Here is a 15,029-nt window from a genome sequence, read left to right as displayed (position 1 = left end):
CCCCACAGTCCCAGCAGAATATGTGATAGAACAGTGACTGGTGATGAAGGACCTAATGGCGATGAGATAGACCTGAAGCAGGTCCCAGAGGGTTGGAGGTGGGTCATTGTCCAGGTTGTCAGGTGATGGAGCTATTGTGCTCTTTGAAGTTTTTTTATTCCCCTTGAAATTTTTCTTTTTGTTTTTTGATGACTTTACATGTGATATTTTTGTCTATTTGCAATTTCCTTTCCTGTCTGCTGTGAAGAGATGTTCCTTATCCTTCGAGGGCCTGTTCCAGTGCTACCAGGTCCCTGCATTTCTTCCTGTTCTGCTTTCCTGGTATAATTAACAGTCCCATCTTTTCTGCTCCCCAGAACTTCTCTCCTATTTTATCACAGCACAGACACTGTCTTCCTGTTAGATTCAGTGTCTTTTTGCCTTCCCTGCCCAACTGCGACCTCCTTGGGCAGAGAGTTTATATCTGACTTCCTTCGGGTCTTCCTCAGCCAGTTCTGCAAGTTCTCCAAGTTACTCCTTGAATTAGGCTGAATGGTTGACTTCTAGAAGTCTTTTTCTCCATTTGCACTTTGAGAAGGACCTGCCTGTGATGTCAGCACAGAAGAGCTGCAGGGAATCATTGATCCCTGGTCCCTCCCTGTGCCCCCTGCTGCTGCTGCTACGGCTGTGGTCACTAAGGCTCATCTCTCACATCTGTTCCCTCAGGAGTAAGACCGCAGCTCTCACAGACCAAAGGATCAGGACCATGAGTGACGTTATAACTGGCATAAGAACAGTAAAAATGAATGCTTGGGAACAGTCATTTATAGACCTTATTACCAGATTGAGAAGGTACGTTTTTGTACATATCACACCATATTTTTGTACTTTCCCCCCTGTTTTTACTGCCTGAAATTAGAAGCCTTACCAAGTTTCCAAATGAAGATGAACTTAAATACTATGAGCTCCACACCCCACATGTGGCAGGAGGGTTAAGTGGAAGAGGGGAGATGTTATTTTAACCTGCTGTTCCATTTACGATCTTCTTAAAGGAAAAATTATATGTGCTTCTGAAGACATACTGATAGCCAATAAACACATGAAAAAATGCTCAACATCACTCTTTATTAGAGAAATAGAAATCAAGACTACAATGAAGTATCACCTCACACTGGTAGGCATGGCCATCAACAAAAAGTCTACAAACAGTACCCTCCTACACTGTGGCAGGAGTCCAAACTGGCACAGCTATTGTGGAAAACAGGCTGGAGATTCCTTAGAAAACTAGGAATAAGTCTACATATGACCCAGCCATCCCACTACTGGGCATAAGCCCTGAGAAAGCCAGAATTCAAAAGACACATGTACCTCAATGCTCACTGCGGCGCTATTTACAACATCCAGGACATGTGCTTCCAGAGGGGCCGTGGTGCCCGCCTCTGTCTGATGTCTTGGTGCCTCACAATTTTGGGGTGTCTTATTCTCTTCCCTAACAAGTTCATGAGCTCCTGGAGGGGACGGACTGTGTCTTTCTGTCATCAGTGGGGAGCCCCACCCAGGACTTGTGTTTACAAATGCTTGTTGAATGAATGTTCAAACCCAGTCTGACTGACCCACAGTGTTTAAAAGGGTGACATGAAGTCTCTCTTTAGTTGGAAGAGTGAAGTGGTGATGAAGTGTGTGGTTCTGGTGTCAGGATGGAGCCCCAGGCGTGCACTGTTAGTGTCTCCATATGAGGACTTGAATTCATGCCTTGGATGTTGAAGCTTCTTTTAAAACCTCTTTCCTACTCTCTTTTTCAGGAAGGAAATTTCCAAGATTCTGAAAAGTTCCTACCTTAGGGGCATGAATTTGGCATCATTTTTCGCTGTCAGCAAAATCATGATTTTTGTCACCTTCATCACCAATGAGCTCCTTGACAACCTGATCACAGCCAGCCAGGTGTTTGTGGTGGTGACGCTGTTCGAGGCTTTGCGGTTCTCAAGCACCCTCTACTTCCCCATGGCCACTGAGAAGGTGTCAGAGGCCGTCGTCAGCATCCGAAGAATCAAGGTTTGGGGACAAATAATTGTTGTCAGTTGTAGGTGGATTTTTTGTAAAATGCCCTTTTGTTTGGTGTCACTGTGTTTCAGTTAGGAGATATTTAACTCTCTCAGTGCCAAAGCTGGCAGTCTTCCCAGAATATTGTAGGTGCTCACTTCTCTTCTTAGGTAGATCGCATTACAGATACCGTAAGACTGGTTTACGTGTAGGGGCAGCAGTATATATAAGGGACGGTAGTATATATAAGGGCCAGTAGCACAGGGCTCTAGTGTAGTGATGACTGCAGAGTCATTAAAATGTCTAAAGCAGGAGAAGCAAGCAGAGTGCATCTCCTGTGCTAAATCCAATGACCAGGCGGTGACTGCACCGCCCTGGGGTACAGGATTCCTCTCTGCGAAGGGAGGAGAGGAACTTGCTGAGAGCTCCCTGGTGCTTGGACAGGAAGAGTGGCCTCAGATTCACTTAATTCTCTGTGTTCAAAAATGAGCTCTTTCCTCCACAGATGTTTTGCTTGTTGATGTCTGAGCCGCCCTTTGCATCTGCCTTTTCATCCCTGGCCCCTCTTTACTTACTGCTTAACTGTCTCTCTCTCTGGCTGCCCTCTTCTGTTCACATTTATAATTCCCACCATTATGTAAACCAAGAAGTTCCAGATATAAAGCTGGATTTAGAAAAGGCAGAGGAACCAGAGATCAAATTTCCAGCATCCATTGGATCATAGAAAAACAAGAGAATTCCAAAAAAACATCTGCTACTGCTTCATTGACTACTCTGAAGCCTTTGACTGTGTGGATCACAGTAAACTGTGGAAAATCATGAAAGAGATGGGAATATCAAACCACCTTACCTGTCTCCTGTTAAACTTGTATGCAAGTCAAGAGGCAACAGTTAGACCTGGTCATGGAATAATGGACTGGTTCCAAATTGGGAAAAGAGTACATGAAGGCTGTATATTGTAACCTTGCTTTTTAAACTTATATTCAGAATACATCATAAGAAATGCTGGGCTTGATGAAGCTCAAGCTGGAATCAAGATTGCTGGGAGAGATATCAATAACCTCAGACATGCAGATGTCACCACCCTTATGGCAGAAAGTGAAGAGGAACTAAAGAGCCTCTTGATGAAGGTGAAAGAAGAGAGTGAAAAAGCTGACTTAAAACTCAGCATTTAGTAAACTACAATCTTGGCATCTCATCCCATTACTTCATGGCAATAGATGGGGAAACATTGGAAACAGAAACAGACTTTATTTTCTTAGGCTCAAAAACCACTGCAGGTGCTGATTGCAGCCATGAAATTCAAAGATCCTTGCTCCTTTGGAGAAAAGCTATGACAATCCTTGACAATGTATTAAAAAGCAGAGGCATTACTTTGCCAACAACGTTCCCTATAGTCAAAGCTATGATTTTTCCACTAGTCATGTATGGATGTGAGTGTTGGACAATAAAGAAGGCTGAGCACTGAAGAATTGATGCTTTTGAACTGTGGTGTTGGAGAAGACTCTTGAGAGTCTCTTGGACTGCAAGGAGATCCAAGCAGTCCATCCTAAAGAAGATCAGTCCTGGGTGTTCATTGGAAGGTCTGATGCTGAAGCTGAAGCTCCAATACTTTGGCCACCTGATGCGAAGGGCTACTCATTGGAAAAGACCCTGATGCTGGGAAAGATTGAGGGCAAGAGGAGAAGGGGACGAGAGAGGATGAGATGGTTGGATGGCATCACTGACTCAACGGACATGAGTCTGAGCAAACTCCAGGAGATAATGATGGACAGGGGATCCGGGAGTGCTGCAGTCCATGGGATTGCAAAGAGTCAGACACGACTTAGTGACTGAGCAACAACAAATACACTATATTACATGATTATGTTGATATATACCATGACCTGTAATAATAGTAATTATGTAATATATTAGTCCATACATTGTTTAATATGTTCTGAGTGAAACTGAAAGTTGGTCAGTTGCGTCCAACTCTTTGCAGCCCTATGGACTATACAGTCCGTGGAATTCTCCAGGCCAGAATACTGGAATGAGTAGCCTTTCCCTTCTCCAGGGCATCTTCCCAACCCAGGTCTCTTGCATTGCAGGTGGATTCTTTACCAGCTGAGCCACAAGGGAAGCCCAAGAATACTGGAGTGGGTAGACTAACCCTTCTCCAGCGGATCTTCCTGACCCAGGAATCGAACTGGGGTCTCATGTATTGCATAATATGTTCTGATGTGAACTAATACTTTAAGTACAGTTAGCAAAACAGTATTTAGACTGTTCAAAGTTTGCAAATCCCAGGAAAGCGATTGTTTTTGTTTGTGCTTTCTTCCTGCAGTTTAACAATCTGTTTGTTTTCTCTCTTCTGTAGAATTTTTTATTACTTGATGAGATACCACAGGTCAACACTCAGGCGCCATCAGATGGTGAAGTGATGGTGGACATGCAAGATTTCACTGCTTTTTGGGATGAGGTAACAGACCTTCCCGGAGAAGGCAATGGCAAGCCACTCCAGTCCTCTTGCCTAGAAAATCCCATGGATGGAGGAGCCTGGTAGGCTGCAGTCCGTGGGGTTGCTAAGGGTCGGACACGACTGAGCGACTTCACTTTCACTTTTCACTTTCACATTGGAGAAGGAAATGGAACCCACTCCAGTGTTCTTGCCTGGAGAATCCCAGAGACGGAGGAGCCTGGTGGGCTTCCGTTTATGGGGTCACACAGAGTCGGACACGACTGAAGTGACTTAGCAGCAGCAGCAGCAGCAGCAACAGACCTTCCATTCCAAGATCATGACTGCTAACAGACAACTGTGACTAAGATTTATTGGAGAATTTTTAGATTTTACCCATGGTGTAAAACGTGACTTGCTCATTTACTATAAGTATGTTGCAAAATTTTTCAAAATAGGGACTAATGTTTGTATCTAATGGGGATTAATTATAAAATCAACCTAAGATGTTTGACATGTTGCTGTCTCTCTCATTTTCAAGGGAGCTTTCAAAGTATTAGCACATTTTGAACTTAAAGTCCATACATTTGTAATGTTAGCATTTACAGAATTGGACAGACAAAATGCTGCAATGTGATATGGGTTATCTGAAAACTACACAACTAGTTTTTAAAGAGGCTTTGGGGAATCAGCGTATATTTTTTGCCTTGATTTTCAGACCAGTTTATCATACACAGAGTGAGGCCATGATCTGGATCTTTGCTGTGGTGTAGAGTGGGGGCTGCCCCATCCTAAGCTTCTGGATACTTTGGTGGCAGCCAGGGTAGGAGGAGACGGCAGGTGATCCTAGTGAGCACCAGTGATTCCTAGTTAAAGGATTATGCTGTGTGGAAGCTGACTAGGAGAGCTGATGATTTCCAACACCCGGTTTATTTGTTAGGTTCAGTCAAACAGAAAAAACAACAGGGTCTGGTCTCAAGAAGTTGTCAGTATCACACACCCAGTGCAGCCCCTTTACCAGCTGAAATGCGCCCCCTGCTCCCCGGTTCTGTGGCCCTCTGTGCTCATCCTCCTGTATCAGTGTGGATTAGTCAGGAAAACAGAACCCCACCACGGGAGAGGGAGTTCCACGCAGGGAATTAGTTACGCAGATGATAAACGAGGGAGGAAAAAGCAGGAAGGGCAAAATGGTGGTGCGTGAGACGACCCAGGGGTTATCAAAGGCAGGAAACTGCTCCCACCCTCAGGGCTGGAGGGACTCAGGGAGGCGGCGCCACCCTCAGGAGGCTCTCCAACCACCAGAGCAGAGCCCAGGAGCCTGGGCTGTCAGAGTGGGGACCACAGAGCACGTGTCCTGACTGTAGACTCACCCTGTCTTTCGTGCCTGTGACTCTGTGTGCCCCCTGCATCGTGTTCACCTGCTTCTGACTCAGCAGCTGCCGTCCCTACTGACAACCAGTGGTTTGTTCCCAGATACATGAAACCACATCCCTGCACCTTCTGTCCATGGAAACTCACACAAGGTGTCTGATCTAACCTGAGAGCTTCTGCTTAATACGGTGGATTTAATACTTCTACCTTAATACGGTAGATTTACCTTCTGGTTGGTATTTCTCGTCATAATGCTCTTGAAGCATTTATAGAAAGCACCACTAAAATTCCATTAGAAAGACCATTTCATGTGAATGCTAACACATACTTTGTATGAACTTATTAGCAGATTTCTTTTGTTCCCAGCAAACATGTAGATTTATTTTAAATCAATTCAATATATGTTCTGCAGTTATTAATTAACTGAAATAAAATACCTGTATGCAGCAGTCTGCCTGTGCAGCAAATGCCTGTAAGGTAGAATAAGGGATTTTAGTTGTACTATAGTCCATGTGAATAAATCAGATGAAAAATCTGAAAAGTTTTTTAATATAGCTTCTAGAGTTTAAAAAAAAAAACCCACATTATTACTAATTCAAGTTACTAAACTGCTGAAGGAAGAGGGGAAAGGCTGTGAGTTCTGTTTTAAGGCTCTTGTAAGGAAATGGCAACCCACTCCAGTGTTCTTGCCTGGAGAATCCCAGGGACGGGGGAGCCTGGTGGGCTTCCGTCTATGGGGTCACACAGAGTCGGACACGACTGAAGTGACTTAGCAGCAGCAGCAGCAGCAAAACCTAACTAATGGCATATTATGATTCTGTTAGAGCAGAATTCAAAATTATAGAGATGAAAGGCTTCATCAGCTACCTTTTCACAAAAATAGATACAACGTTAACATCATTGTGTGGCAAGGTTTCCTTGGAGAAGGAAATGGCAACCCCCTCCAGTATTGTTGCCTGGAGAATCCCACGGGTAGCAGAGCCAGGCGGGCTACAGTCCATAGGGTTGCAGAGTCGGACATGACTGAAGTGACTTAGCAAAGCAAAGGTATTCCTATCTAGGTAAATGATAATTATGCTATTGCAGCTAATTCTTACCACTTTCAGGGAATGGAAATTCTAAATATTTTCAACTGAATGTGTTCTCTAATAGCACTCACTAACAACTAACAGCCATGGCACCATAATAATATTTTTTGTGAGGTACCTAGACTGTTCCCACTGAGGGAGACACAAAAATGTGAGGTAAGCACATCTTTTCCCAGAAACCTTTGAAGCCAAAGATATTAAACAATTAAGACACTTGAAAATATTCAGTTCAGTTCAGTCGCTCAGTCGTGTCTTGACTCTTTGCGACCCCATGAATCACAGCACGCCAGGCCTCCCTGTGCATCACCAACTCCTGGAGTTCACTCAAACTCACGTCCATCGAGTCGGTGATGCCATCCAGCCATCTCATTCTCTGTCGTCCCCTTCTCCTCCCGCCCCCAATCCCTCCCAGCATCAGATTCTTTCCAGTGAGTCAACTCTTCGCATGAGGTGGCCAAAGTATTGGAGTTTCAGCTCCAGCATCAGTCCTTCCAATGAACACCCAGGATCGATCTCCTTTAGAAAGGACTGTTTGGATCTCCTTGCAGTCCAAGGGACTCTCAAGAGTCTTCTCCAGCACCACTATGTATAAACTTGCAAGAAAAACAAACTATAGCTGTACCAGCAAGCAATGAAGAAATAGTAAATCTTCATTTTATGAACCTTTGATTATCTAAATGTAAGGAATTTTGGCTTAAGAAATGGTAAAGAGCAATTTGTCATTTCTTACTATATAATATTGAAAACCAAGTGCTAAATTCAGCCATTGTAGGGTAAGAAACTAAAACAAAAAAGCCTTAATGACCTGGAACCTTAATGAGCAAAAGCTCATTGTAAACTGACTTAAGCCCCTGAACTAATCCTGTGTGTCGAAGGCAGGGAAGAAGGATCCCCCTAAACCTGAAAAACTAGAGATTCATCAGGAAACGAAAGGGAGGGAAGTATGCATGCTTACCATGCTACAGGGGCTGAAACGAAGCAGAAAAAGATGGGTGAGAGGAAATAAAAAGTATGCTCTGTTTACGCAGGGCCATCATCATTACAAATCGACAGTAATCTGATCAACTAAAATTTTTTTCTGAAATTACACTGCTCACATTGTCTGTGTCAAAACTTAAAATGATTGTCTCATTAAAGAGTTAGTTATTATTCTAAAACAACTTCTTTCTTGACTCATAAAAGTTACATTTTAAGAAAGCTCGGTGGAAATCTCAAGGTACAACAGTTGGAAAATATAATTAAATCAACTTTATACTTTTTAGCAGTCATAAGAAAAATTTAGGGTGGTTCAATAGATGAAGGCTTTTGGCTTTATATAAATTTTTTAAGTTACTCAGGCTTGAAATAAAGTAGGTAAGTTTTCAGTTAAATACTAACTGAAGTGTCTTAGAGCAGATTTTCTTATTGCCCACATCAACAGTTACGTCCTCAGACCAACTTTTCCCTTCTTTAATGTGAAATAGCAAATCACCAGCATTTTAGGTTAAGTCTAGACTTTAAGGCATTGTTCTTTAATTTCTAAATGATACAAAGTGCTTTATAAGTATGAACAATAATCTGTTATACTTTATTTACTATTTTTGTGTCCTATATGAACTGTACAAAAAAGATCTTCCCGACCAAGATAGTCACGATAACGTGATCACTGACCTAGAGCCAGACATCTTGGAATGTGAAGTCAGGTGGGCCTTAGAAAGCATCACTACTAACAAAGCTAGTGGAGGTGATGGAATTCCAGTTGAGCTATTACAAGTCTTGAAAGATGATGCTGTGAAAGTGCTGCACTCAATATGCCAGCAGATTTGGAAAACTCAGCAGTGGCCACAGGACTGGAAGAGGTCAGTCTTCATTCCAATCCCAAAGAAAGGCAATGCCAAAGAATGCTCAAACTACCGGACAATTGCCCTCATCTCACATGCTAGCAAAGTCATGCTCAAAATTCTCCAAGCCAGGCTTCAACAATATGTAAACCGTGAACTCCCAGATGTTCAAGCAGGTTTTAGAAAAGGCAGAGGCACCAGAGATCAAATTGCCAACATCCGCTGGATCATGGAGAAAGCAAGAGAGTTTCAGAAAAACATCTATTTCTGCTTCATTGACTATGCCAAAGCCTTTGACTGTGTGGATCACAATAAACTGTGGAACATGCTGAAAGAGATGGGAATCCCAGACCACCTGACCTGCCTCTTGAGAAACCTGTATGCAGGTCAGGAAGCAACAGTCAGAACTGTACATGGAACAACAGACTGGTTCCAAATAGGAAAAGGTGTACGTCAAGGTTGTATATTGTCACCTTGCTTATTTAACTTATATGCAGAGTACATCATGAGGAACGCTGGGCTGGAAGAAGCACAAGCTGGAATCAAGATTGCTGGGAGAAATATCAATAACCTCAGATATGCAGATGACACTACCCTTATGGCAGAAAGTGAAGAGGAACTCAAAAGCCTCTTGATGAAAGTGAAAGAGGAGAGTGAAAAGGTTGGTTTGAAGCTCAACATTCAGAAAACAAAGATCATGGCATCTGGTCCCATCACTTCATGGGAAATAGATGGAAAAACAGTGGAAACAGTGTCAGACTTTGTTTTTTTGGGGTCCAAAATCACTGCAGATGCTGATTGCAGCCATGAAATTAAAAGACGCTTGCTCCTTGGAAGGAAAGTTATGACCAACCTTGATAGTATATTAAAAAGCAGAGACATTACTTTGCCAACCACGGTCCGTCTAGTCAAGGCAATGGTTTTTCCCGTGGTCATGTATGGATGTGAGAGTTGGACTGTGAAGAAGGCTGATCGCCGAAGAATCGATGCTTTTGAACTGTGGTGTTGGAGAAGACTCTTGAGAGTCCCTTATACTGCAAGGAGATCCAACCAGTCCATTCTGAAGGAGATCAATCCTGGATGTTCATTGGAGGGACTGATGCTAAAGCTGAAACTCCAATACTTTGGCCACCTCATGCGACGAGTTGACTCACTGGAAAAGACTCTGATGCTGGGAAAGGTTGGGGGCGGGAGGAGAAGGGGACGACGGAGAATGAGATGGCTGGATGGCATCACCGACTCTGTGGACATGAGTTTGAGTGTACTCCGGGAGTTGGTGATGGACAGGGAGGCCTGGCGTGCTGTGATTCATGGTGTCGCGGAGAGTCGGACACGACTGAGCGACTGAACTGAACTGAACTGAACTGATGCATTCGTTTCTTTAAATCTGGAATGTGGCATCTTTTTGCCATGTAGAAAAATATAATTATTATCAAGCACAAAATTTTACTCTAAGGATACTAATTTTTAAAATTTATTCTAATTTTTAAACGATAGCCAAAAATCCACGTGATTGATGCTAACTTAGCACCTTCTTCTCAACTCTGGTCACTAAAGTACATCCTGAGTTTGAATAAAAATAATGCATCTTTTAGGCTTTAAAATGACTACTTTTTGAAAAAAATTTTAATTGGAGGCTGATTGCTTTACAATATTGGGCTTCCGTGGTGGCTCCATGTTAAAGAATCTGCCTGCGGTGCAGGAGACCCAGGTTTGGTTCCTAGGTTGGGAAAATCCCCTGGAAAAGGGAATGGTGACCCAGTCTAGTATTCTTGTCTAGGGACTGCTAAGTGACTTTCACTGCACCTGCCAAAGGATCATGAGGTTGTCTGAACAGGACAGTGTTTTCCATCACTTACAGAGTTACATTTGGCATGTAAAGAAGAGAGAATCTAATCCCAAAGCAGCAGCCATTTAAGGTAAAAGAAGAAACCACAAATATTCATGCAGAGTACTGTGAATACTCCCCTTGAGAAAAATATTTTTTTTTCTTCTTCTTTTTTATTTTTCTTCAAGAGTGATGCTCCTATATGCATCCCTTGAGAAAGATCCCAGAATAGCATCTTCCATGTGGGACATATTGAAAGATGATATTCTGGTTTCAGTGAGTTACACTCCAGCCCTTGTTAATTTAGCAGGTCTATTTTCAGAGGGTGGGGTTAGTGTTAGTTGCTCAGTCGGGTCCAATTCTTTGTGATCCCATGGACTATAGCCCTCCAGGCTCTTCTGTCCATGGAATTCTCCAGGCAAGAATACTGGAATTGGTTGCCATTCCCTTCTCCAGAGGATCTTCCCTACCTAGGGATCAAACCTGGGTCTTGCACATTGCAGGCAGATTCTTTACCATCTGAGTCACCAGGGAAGCCCACAGAGTGTGGTAATTTAGTGTTTTAGATTTTCAGAATCTATAGAGAAAGAAAATGACAGCCTGCACACCCAAGAAAGGACAATTCCTCCAAAGAACCTGGCTGCATCAGCGGCAGACTTTGGCGCAGGTTGTGAGCTCAGAGTTAATGGTTTTAGTTACACCTGATGTGGCAGCTGCGGGGAGAGGGGCGGAGGGGAAGGCAGAGTTATGGTGTTAGCTCTCAGGTTGTTTGGCGATGGTGTGACAGCGGGCACAGAAAGAATTCTGTGTTCACCACCTGGCAGTCACTAACTTTGATGTATGTGAACAGTAGTTATATCTTTCATTCAGTCCAGAAATTATTCAGCATTAGCAGCCTTAGCATCAAAACAGGAAACGCAGCTGTTATGGTTTCCCAGATTTCTGGTGCTGGAGTGGTGCCCCTGAGGATTGGTGGCACTGGGGCTCTCGTGGTGCTCAGTAAAGCCGGGCTGTAGTCATGTCAGGGCCGGGGTGGTGCCCTGAGCCGCGGTCATCACACATAGCATGGCCAGGCAGCCCGCGGCCCAGAGCAGCGGGTGGGAGAGCCTGGACATCGCATTCTCCGTGCAGGTGTTCAAGTGGAGTGGGTGGACCTGGGGTGCCCATCGCTGCGTCTGTCCTTCTGTCCCCTGCATCCTCCCCCGCAGTGTGTGCAGGTGTCCACTGAATTGCTTTTGTACCAAACTATGCAGCATTTTAAAATTAACTGTCTTGTTCTTTCAAGAGCTTAATAACATGGTCACAGACTTCTGTGTAAATTGCACTGTCGTCCAGAATACCCTGTTCTGTTGTCCTGGCCTTGCCTATGGAGGGACTGTGCCCCTTGCTGGGGTCATTAGTAATTAGGGCTGTCAGGTTAGGTCATGGGTGAGAGAGCCCTCGGAGGGGAAGGGGAAGACATTGGGGTTTTGAAGAGAAGCTGAGTCTGAATGAAACCCCTGCTGGGCTGGGAGGCAGGAGACAGACGTGAGGTCTGTAACCTGCTCCCCTAGACAGCCAGGTGGGCAGGTGGGGGCAGGTCTCAGGGACCCAGGTCTCATTCATGAAATGATGGGACTTGGCCTTGATCTTTAAGGTTTAAAATAAATGATCCAGGGCCTTCTCTGGTGGTCCAGTAGTTAAGAATCCACCTTCCAATACAGGGGACTCTGGTTCCATCCCTCCTTGAGGAACTAAGTTCTCACATGCTTTGGAGCAACTAAAACACCTCACCCCAACAAAGACCCAGAACAGCAGCCAAAATAATAATAATAAAAAAAAGCAAACAGACGGTCTTGTGGGAGCCCCCAGATCTCACGGGGCAGGGTTTTGAACCGTGTCTGCACGGAGTAGTGGCTTAGGTGATCTTTGTTGAGTCAGTGTTCCCTGAGCCTGGATAACCAGTGGGGGAGGGACCCAGCAGCCATGAGCTGTCGAGTGCTGCCCCCTTCTGGTCACCCCAGAGCAGTGTGTGATCCTGAAGCCTGGACATGGAGGGAACTCTGTCCTTGGCAGACTGAGGGGCTGCGATAGGAAATTGATGTTTGTAGGTGATTCACTATTTTGCTGTCATAACTGAATGAAAAGTAGTAAAATATGAATCCCAAGTGTCAGGCAGGAAGAAAGGAGTTCAGTTCAGTTCAGTCAGTCATGTCCGACTCTTTGCGACCCCATGGACTGCAGCACGCCTGGCCTCCCTGTCTATCACCAACTCCTGGAGCTTACTTAAACTCATGTCCATTGAGTCTGTGATGCCATCCAACCATCTCATCCTCTGATGTCCCCTTCTCTTCCCACCTTCAATCTTTCCCAGCATCAGGGTCTTTTCAAATGAGTCACTTTTTTGCATGAGGTGGCCAAAGTATTGGAGTTTCAGCTTCAACATCAGTACTTCCAATGAATATTCAGGACTGATCTCCTTTGGGATGGACTGGTTGGATCTCCTTGCAGTCCAAGGGACTCTCAAGAGTCTTCTCCGACACCACAGTTCAAAACCATCAATTCTTCAGCACTCAGCTTTCTTTATAGTCAAACTCTCATATCTATACATGACTACTGGAAAAACCATAACCTTGACTAGACGTACCTTTGTTGGCACAGTAACATCTCTGCTTTTTAATATGCTGTCTAGGTTAATCATAGCTTTTCTTCCAAGGAGCAAGTGTCTTTTAATTCCATGGCTGCAGTCACCATGTGCAATGATTTTGGAGCCCAATAAAGTAAAGTCAGCCACTGTTTCCACTGTTTCCCCATCTATTTGCCATGAAGTGATGGGACCAGATTCCTTGACGTTAGTTTTCTGAATGTTGAGCTTTAAGCCAACTTTTTCACTCTCGTCTTTCACTTTCATCAAGAGGCTCTTTAGTTCTTCTTCACTTTCTGCCATAAGGGTGGTGTCATCTGCATATCTGAGGTTATTGATATTTCTCCCGGCAATCTTGATTCCAGCTTGTGCTTCATCCAACCCAGCGTTTCTCACAATGTACTCTGAATATAAGTTAAATAACCTGGGTGACAATATACAGCCTTGACATACTCCTTTTCCTATTTGGAACCAGTCTGTTGTTCCATGTCCAGTTGCTTCCTGACCTGTATACAGATTTCTTAAGAGGTAGGTCAGGTGGTCTGGTATTCCCATCGCTTAAAGAATTTTCCACACTTTGTTGTGATCCACACAGTCAAAGGCTTTGGCATAGTCAATAAAGCAGAAATAGATGTTTTTATGGAACTCTTTGGTTTTTTTGATAATCCAGTGGATGTTGGGAATTTGATCTCTTGTTCCTCTGCCTCTAAAACCAGCTTGAACATCTGAAAGTTCACGGTTCACATACTGCTGAAGCCTGGCTTGGAGAATTTTGAGCATGACTTTACTAGTGTGTGAGATGAGTGCAATTGTGCAGTAGTTTGAGCATTCTTTGGCATTGCCTTTCTTTGGGATTGGAATGAAAACTGACCTTTTCCAGTCCTGTGGCCACTGCTGAGTTTTCCAAATTAGCTGGCATATTGAGTGCAGCACTTTCACAGCATCATCTTTTAGGATTTGGAATAGGTCAACTGGAATTCCATCACCTCCACTAGCTTTGTTTGTAGTGATGCTTCTTAAGGCCCACTTGACTTTACATTCCAGGATGTCTGGCTCTAGGTGGGTGATCACACCATTGTGGTTATCTGGGTCATGAAGATCTCTTTTGTGTAGTTCTTCTGTGTATTCTTGCCACCTTTTCTTAATGTCTTCTGCTTCTGTTAGGTCTATACCATTTCTGTCCTTTATTGTGCCCATCTTTGCATGAAATGTTCCCTTGAGATCTCTAATTTTCTTGAAGAGATCTCTAGTCTTTCCCTTCTAATGTTTTCCTCTATTTCTTTGCACTGATCACTGAAGAAGGCTTTCTTATCTCTCCTTGCTATTCTTTGGAACTCCACATTAAAATGGATGTATCTTTCCTTTTCTCCTTTGCTTTTCACTTCTCTTTTTTTCTCAGCTATTTGTAAGGCCTCCTCAGACAGCCATTTTGCTTTTTTGCATTTCTTTTCTTGGGGATGGTCTTGGTCCCTGTCTCCTGTACAATGTCACGAACCTCCGTCCATAGTTCATCAGGCACTCTATCTATCAGAGCTAGTCCCTTGGATCTGTTTTTCACTTCCATGTATAATCATAAGGGATTTGATTTAGGTCATACCTGAATGGTTTACTGGTTTTCCCTACTTTCTTCAATTTAAGTCTGAATTTGGCAGTAACGAGTTCATGATCTGAGCCACAGTCAGCTCCCCGTCTTTTTGCTGACTGTATAGAGCTTCTCCATCTTTGACTGCAAAGAATATAATCAATCTGATTTCAGTGTTAACCATCTGGTGACGTCCATATGTAGAGTCTTCTCTTGTGTTGTTGGTAGAAGGTGTTTACTATGAGCAGTGAGTTCTCTTGG

General features: G+C 43.7%; 1 protein-coding gene across 1 annotated transcript in view; it reads left to right on the top strand.

The window, feature by feature from the left end:
- Positions 1 to 15,029, top strand: part of LOC148775812 (ATP-binding cassette sub-family C member 4-like) — a 154,648-nt gene that overhangs the window by 13,961 nt on the left and 125,658 nt on the right. Inside the window, 3 exon segments of the mRNA XM_088842651.1 lie at positions 706 to 831; positions 1,782 to 2,031; positions 4,379 to 4,480. Coding sequence (XP_088698777.1) covers positions 706 to 831; positions 1,782 to 2,031; positions 4,379 to 4,480 — 478 coding nt within the window.

The sequence above is a fragment of the Moschus berezovskii genome, chromosome 13, assembly GCF_049115385.1.
Source record: "Moschus berezovskii isolate FMDL1 chromosome 13, NW_MosBer_1.0, whole genome shotgun sequence".
In the NCBI taxonomy this organism is placed as follows: domain Eukaryota; kingdom Metazoa; phylum Chordata; class Mammalia; order Artiodactyla; family Moschidae; genus Moschus; species Moschus berezovskii.
The sequence above is the reverse complement of the archived record's forward strand: the minus strand, read 5'-3'. Positions and strand labels throughout refer to the sequence as shown.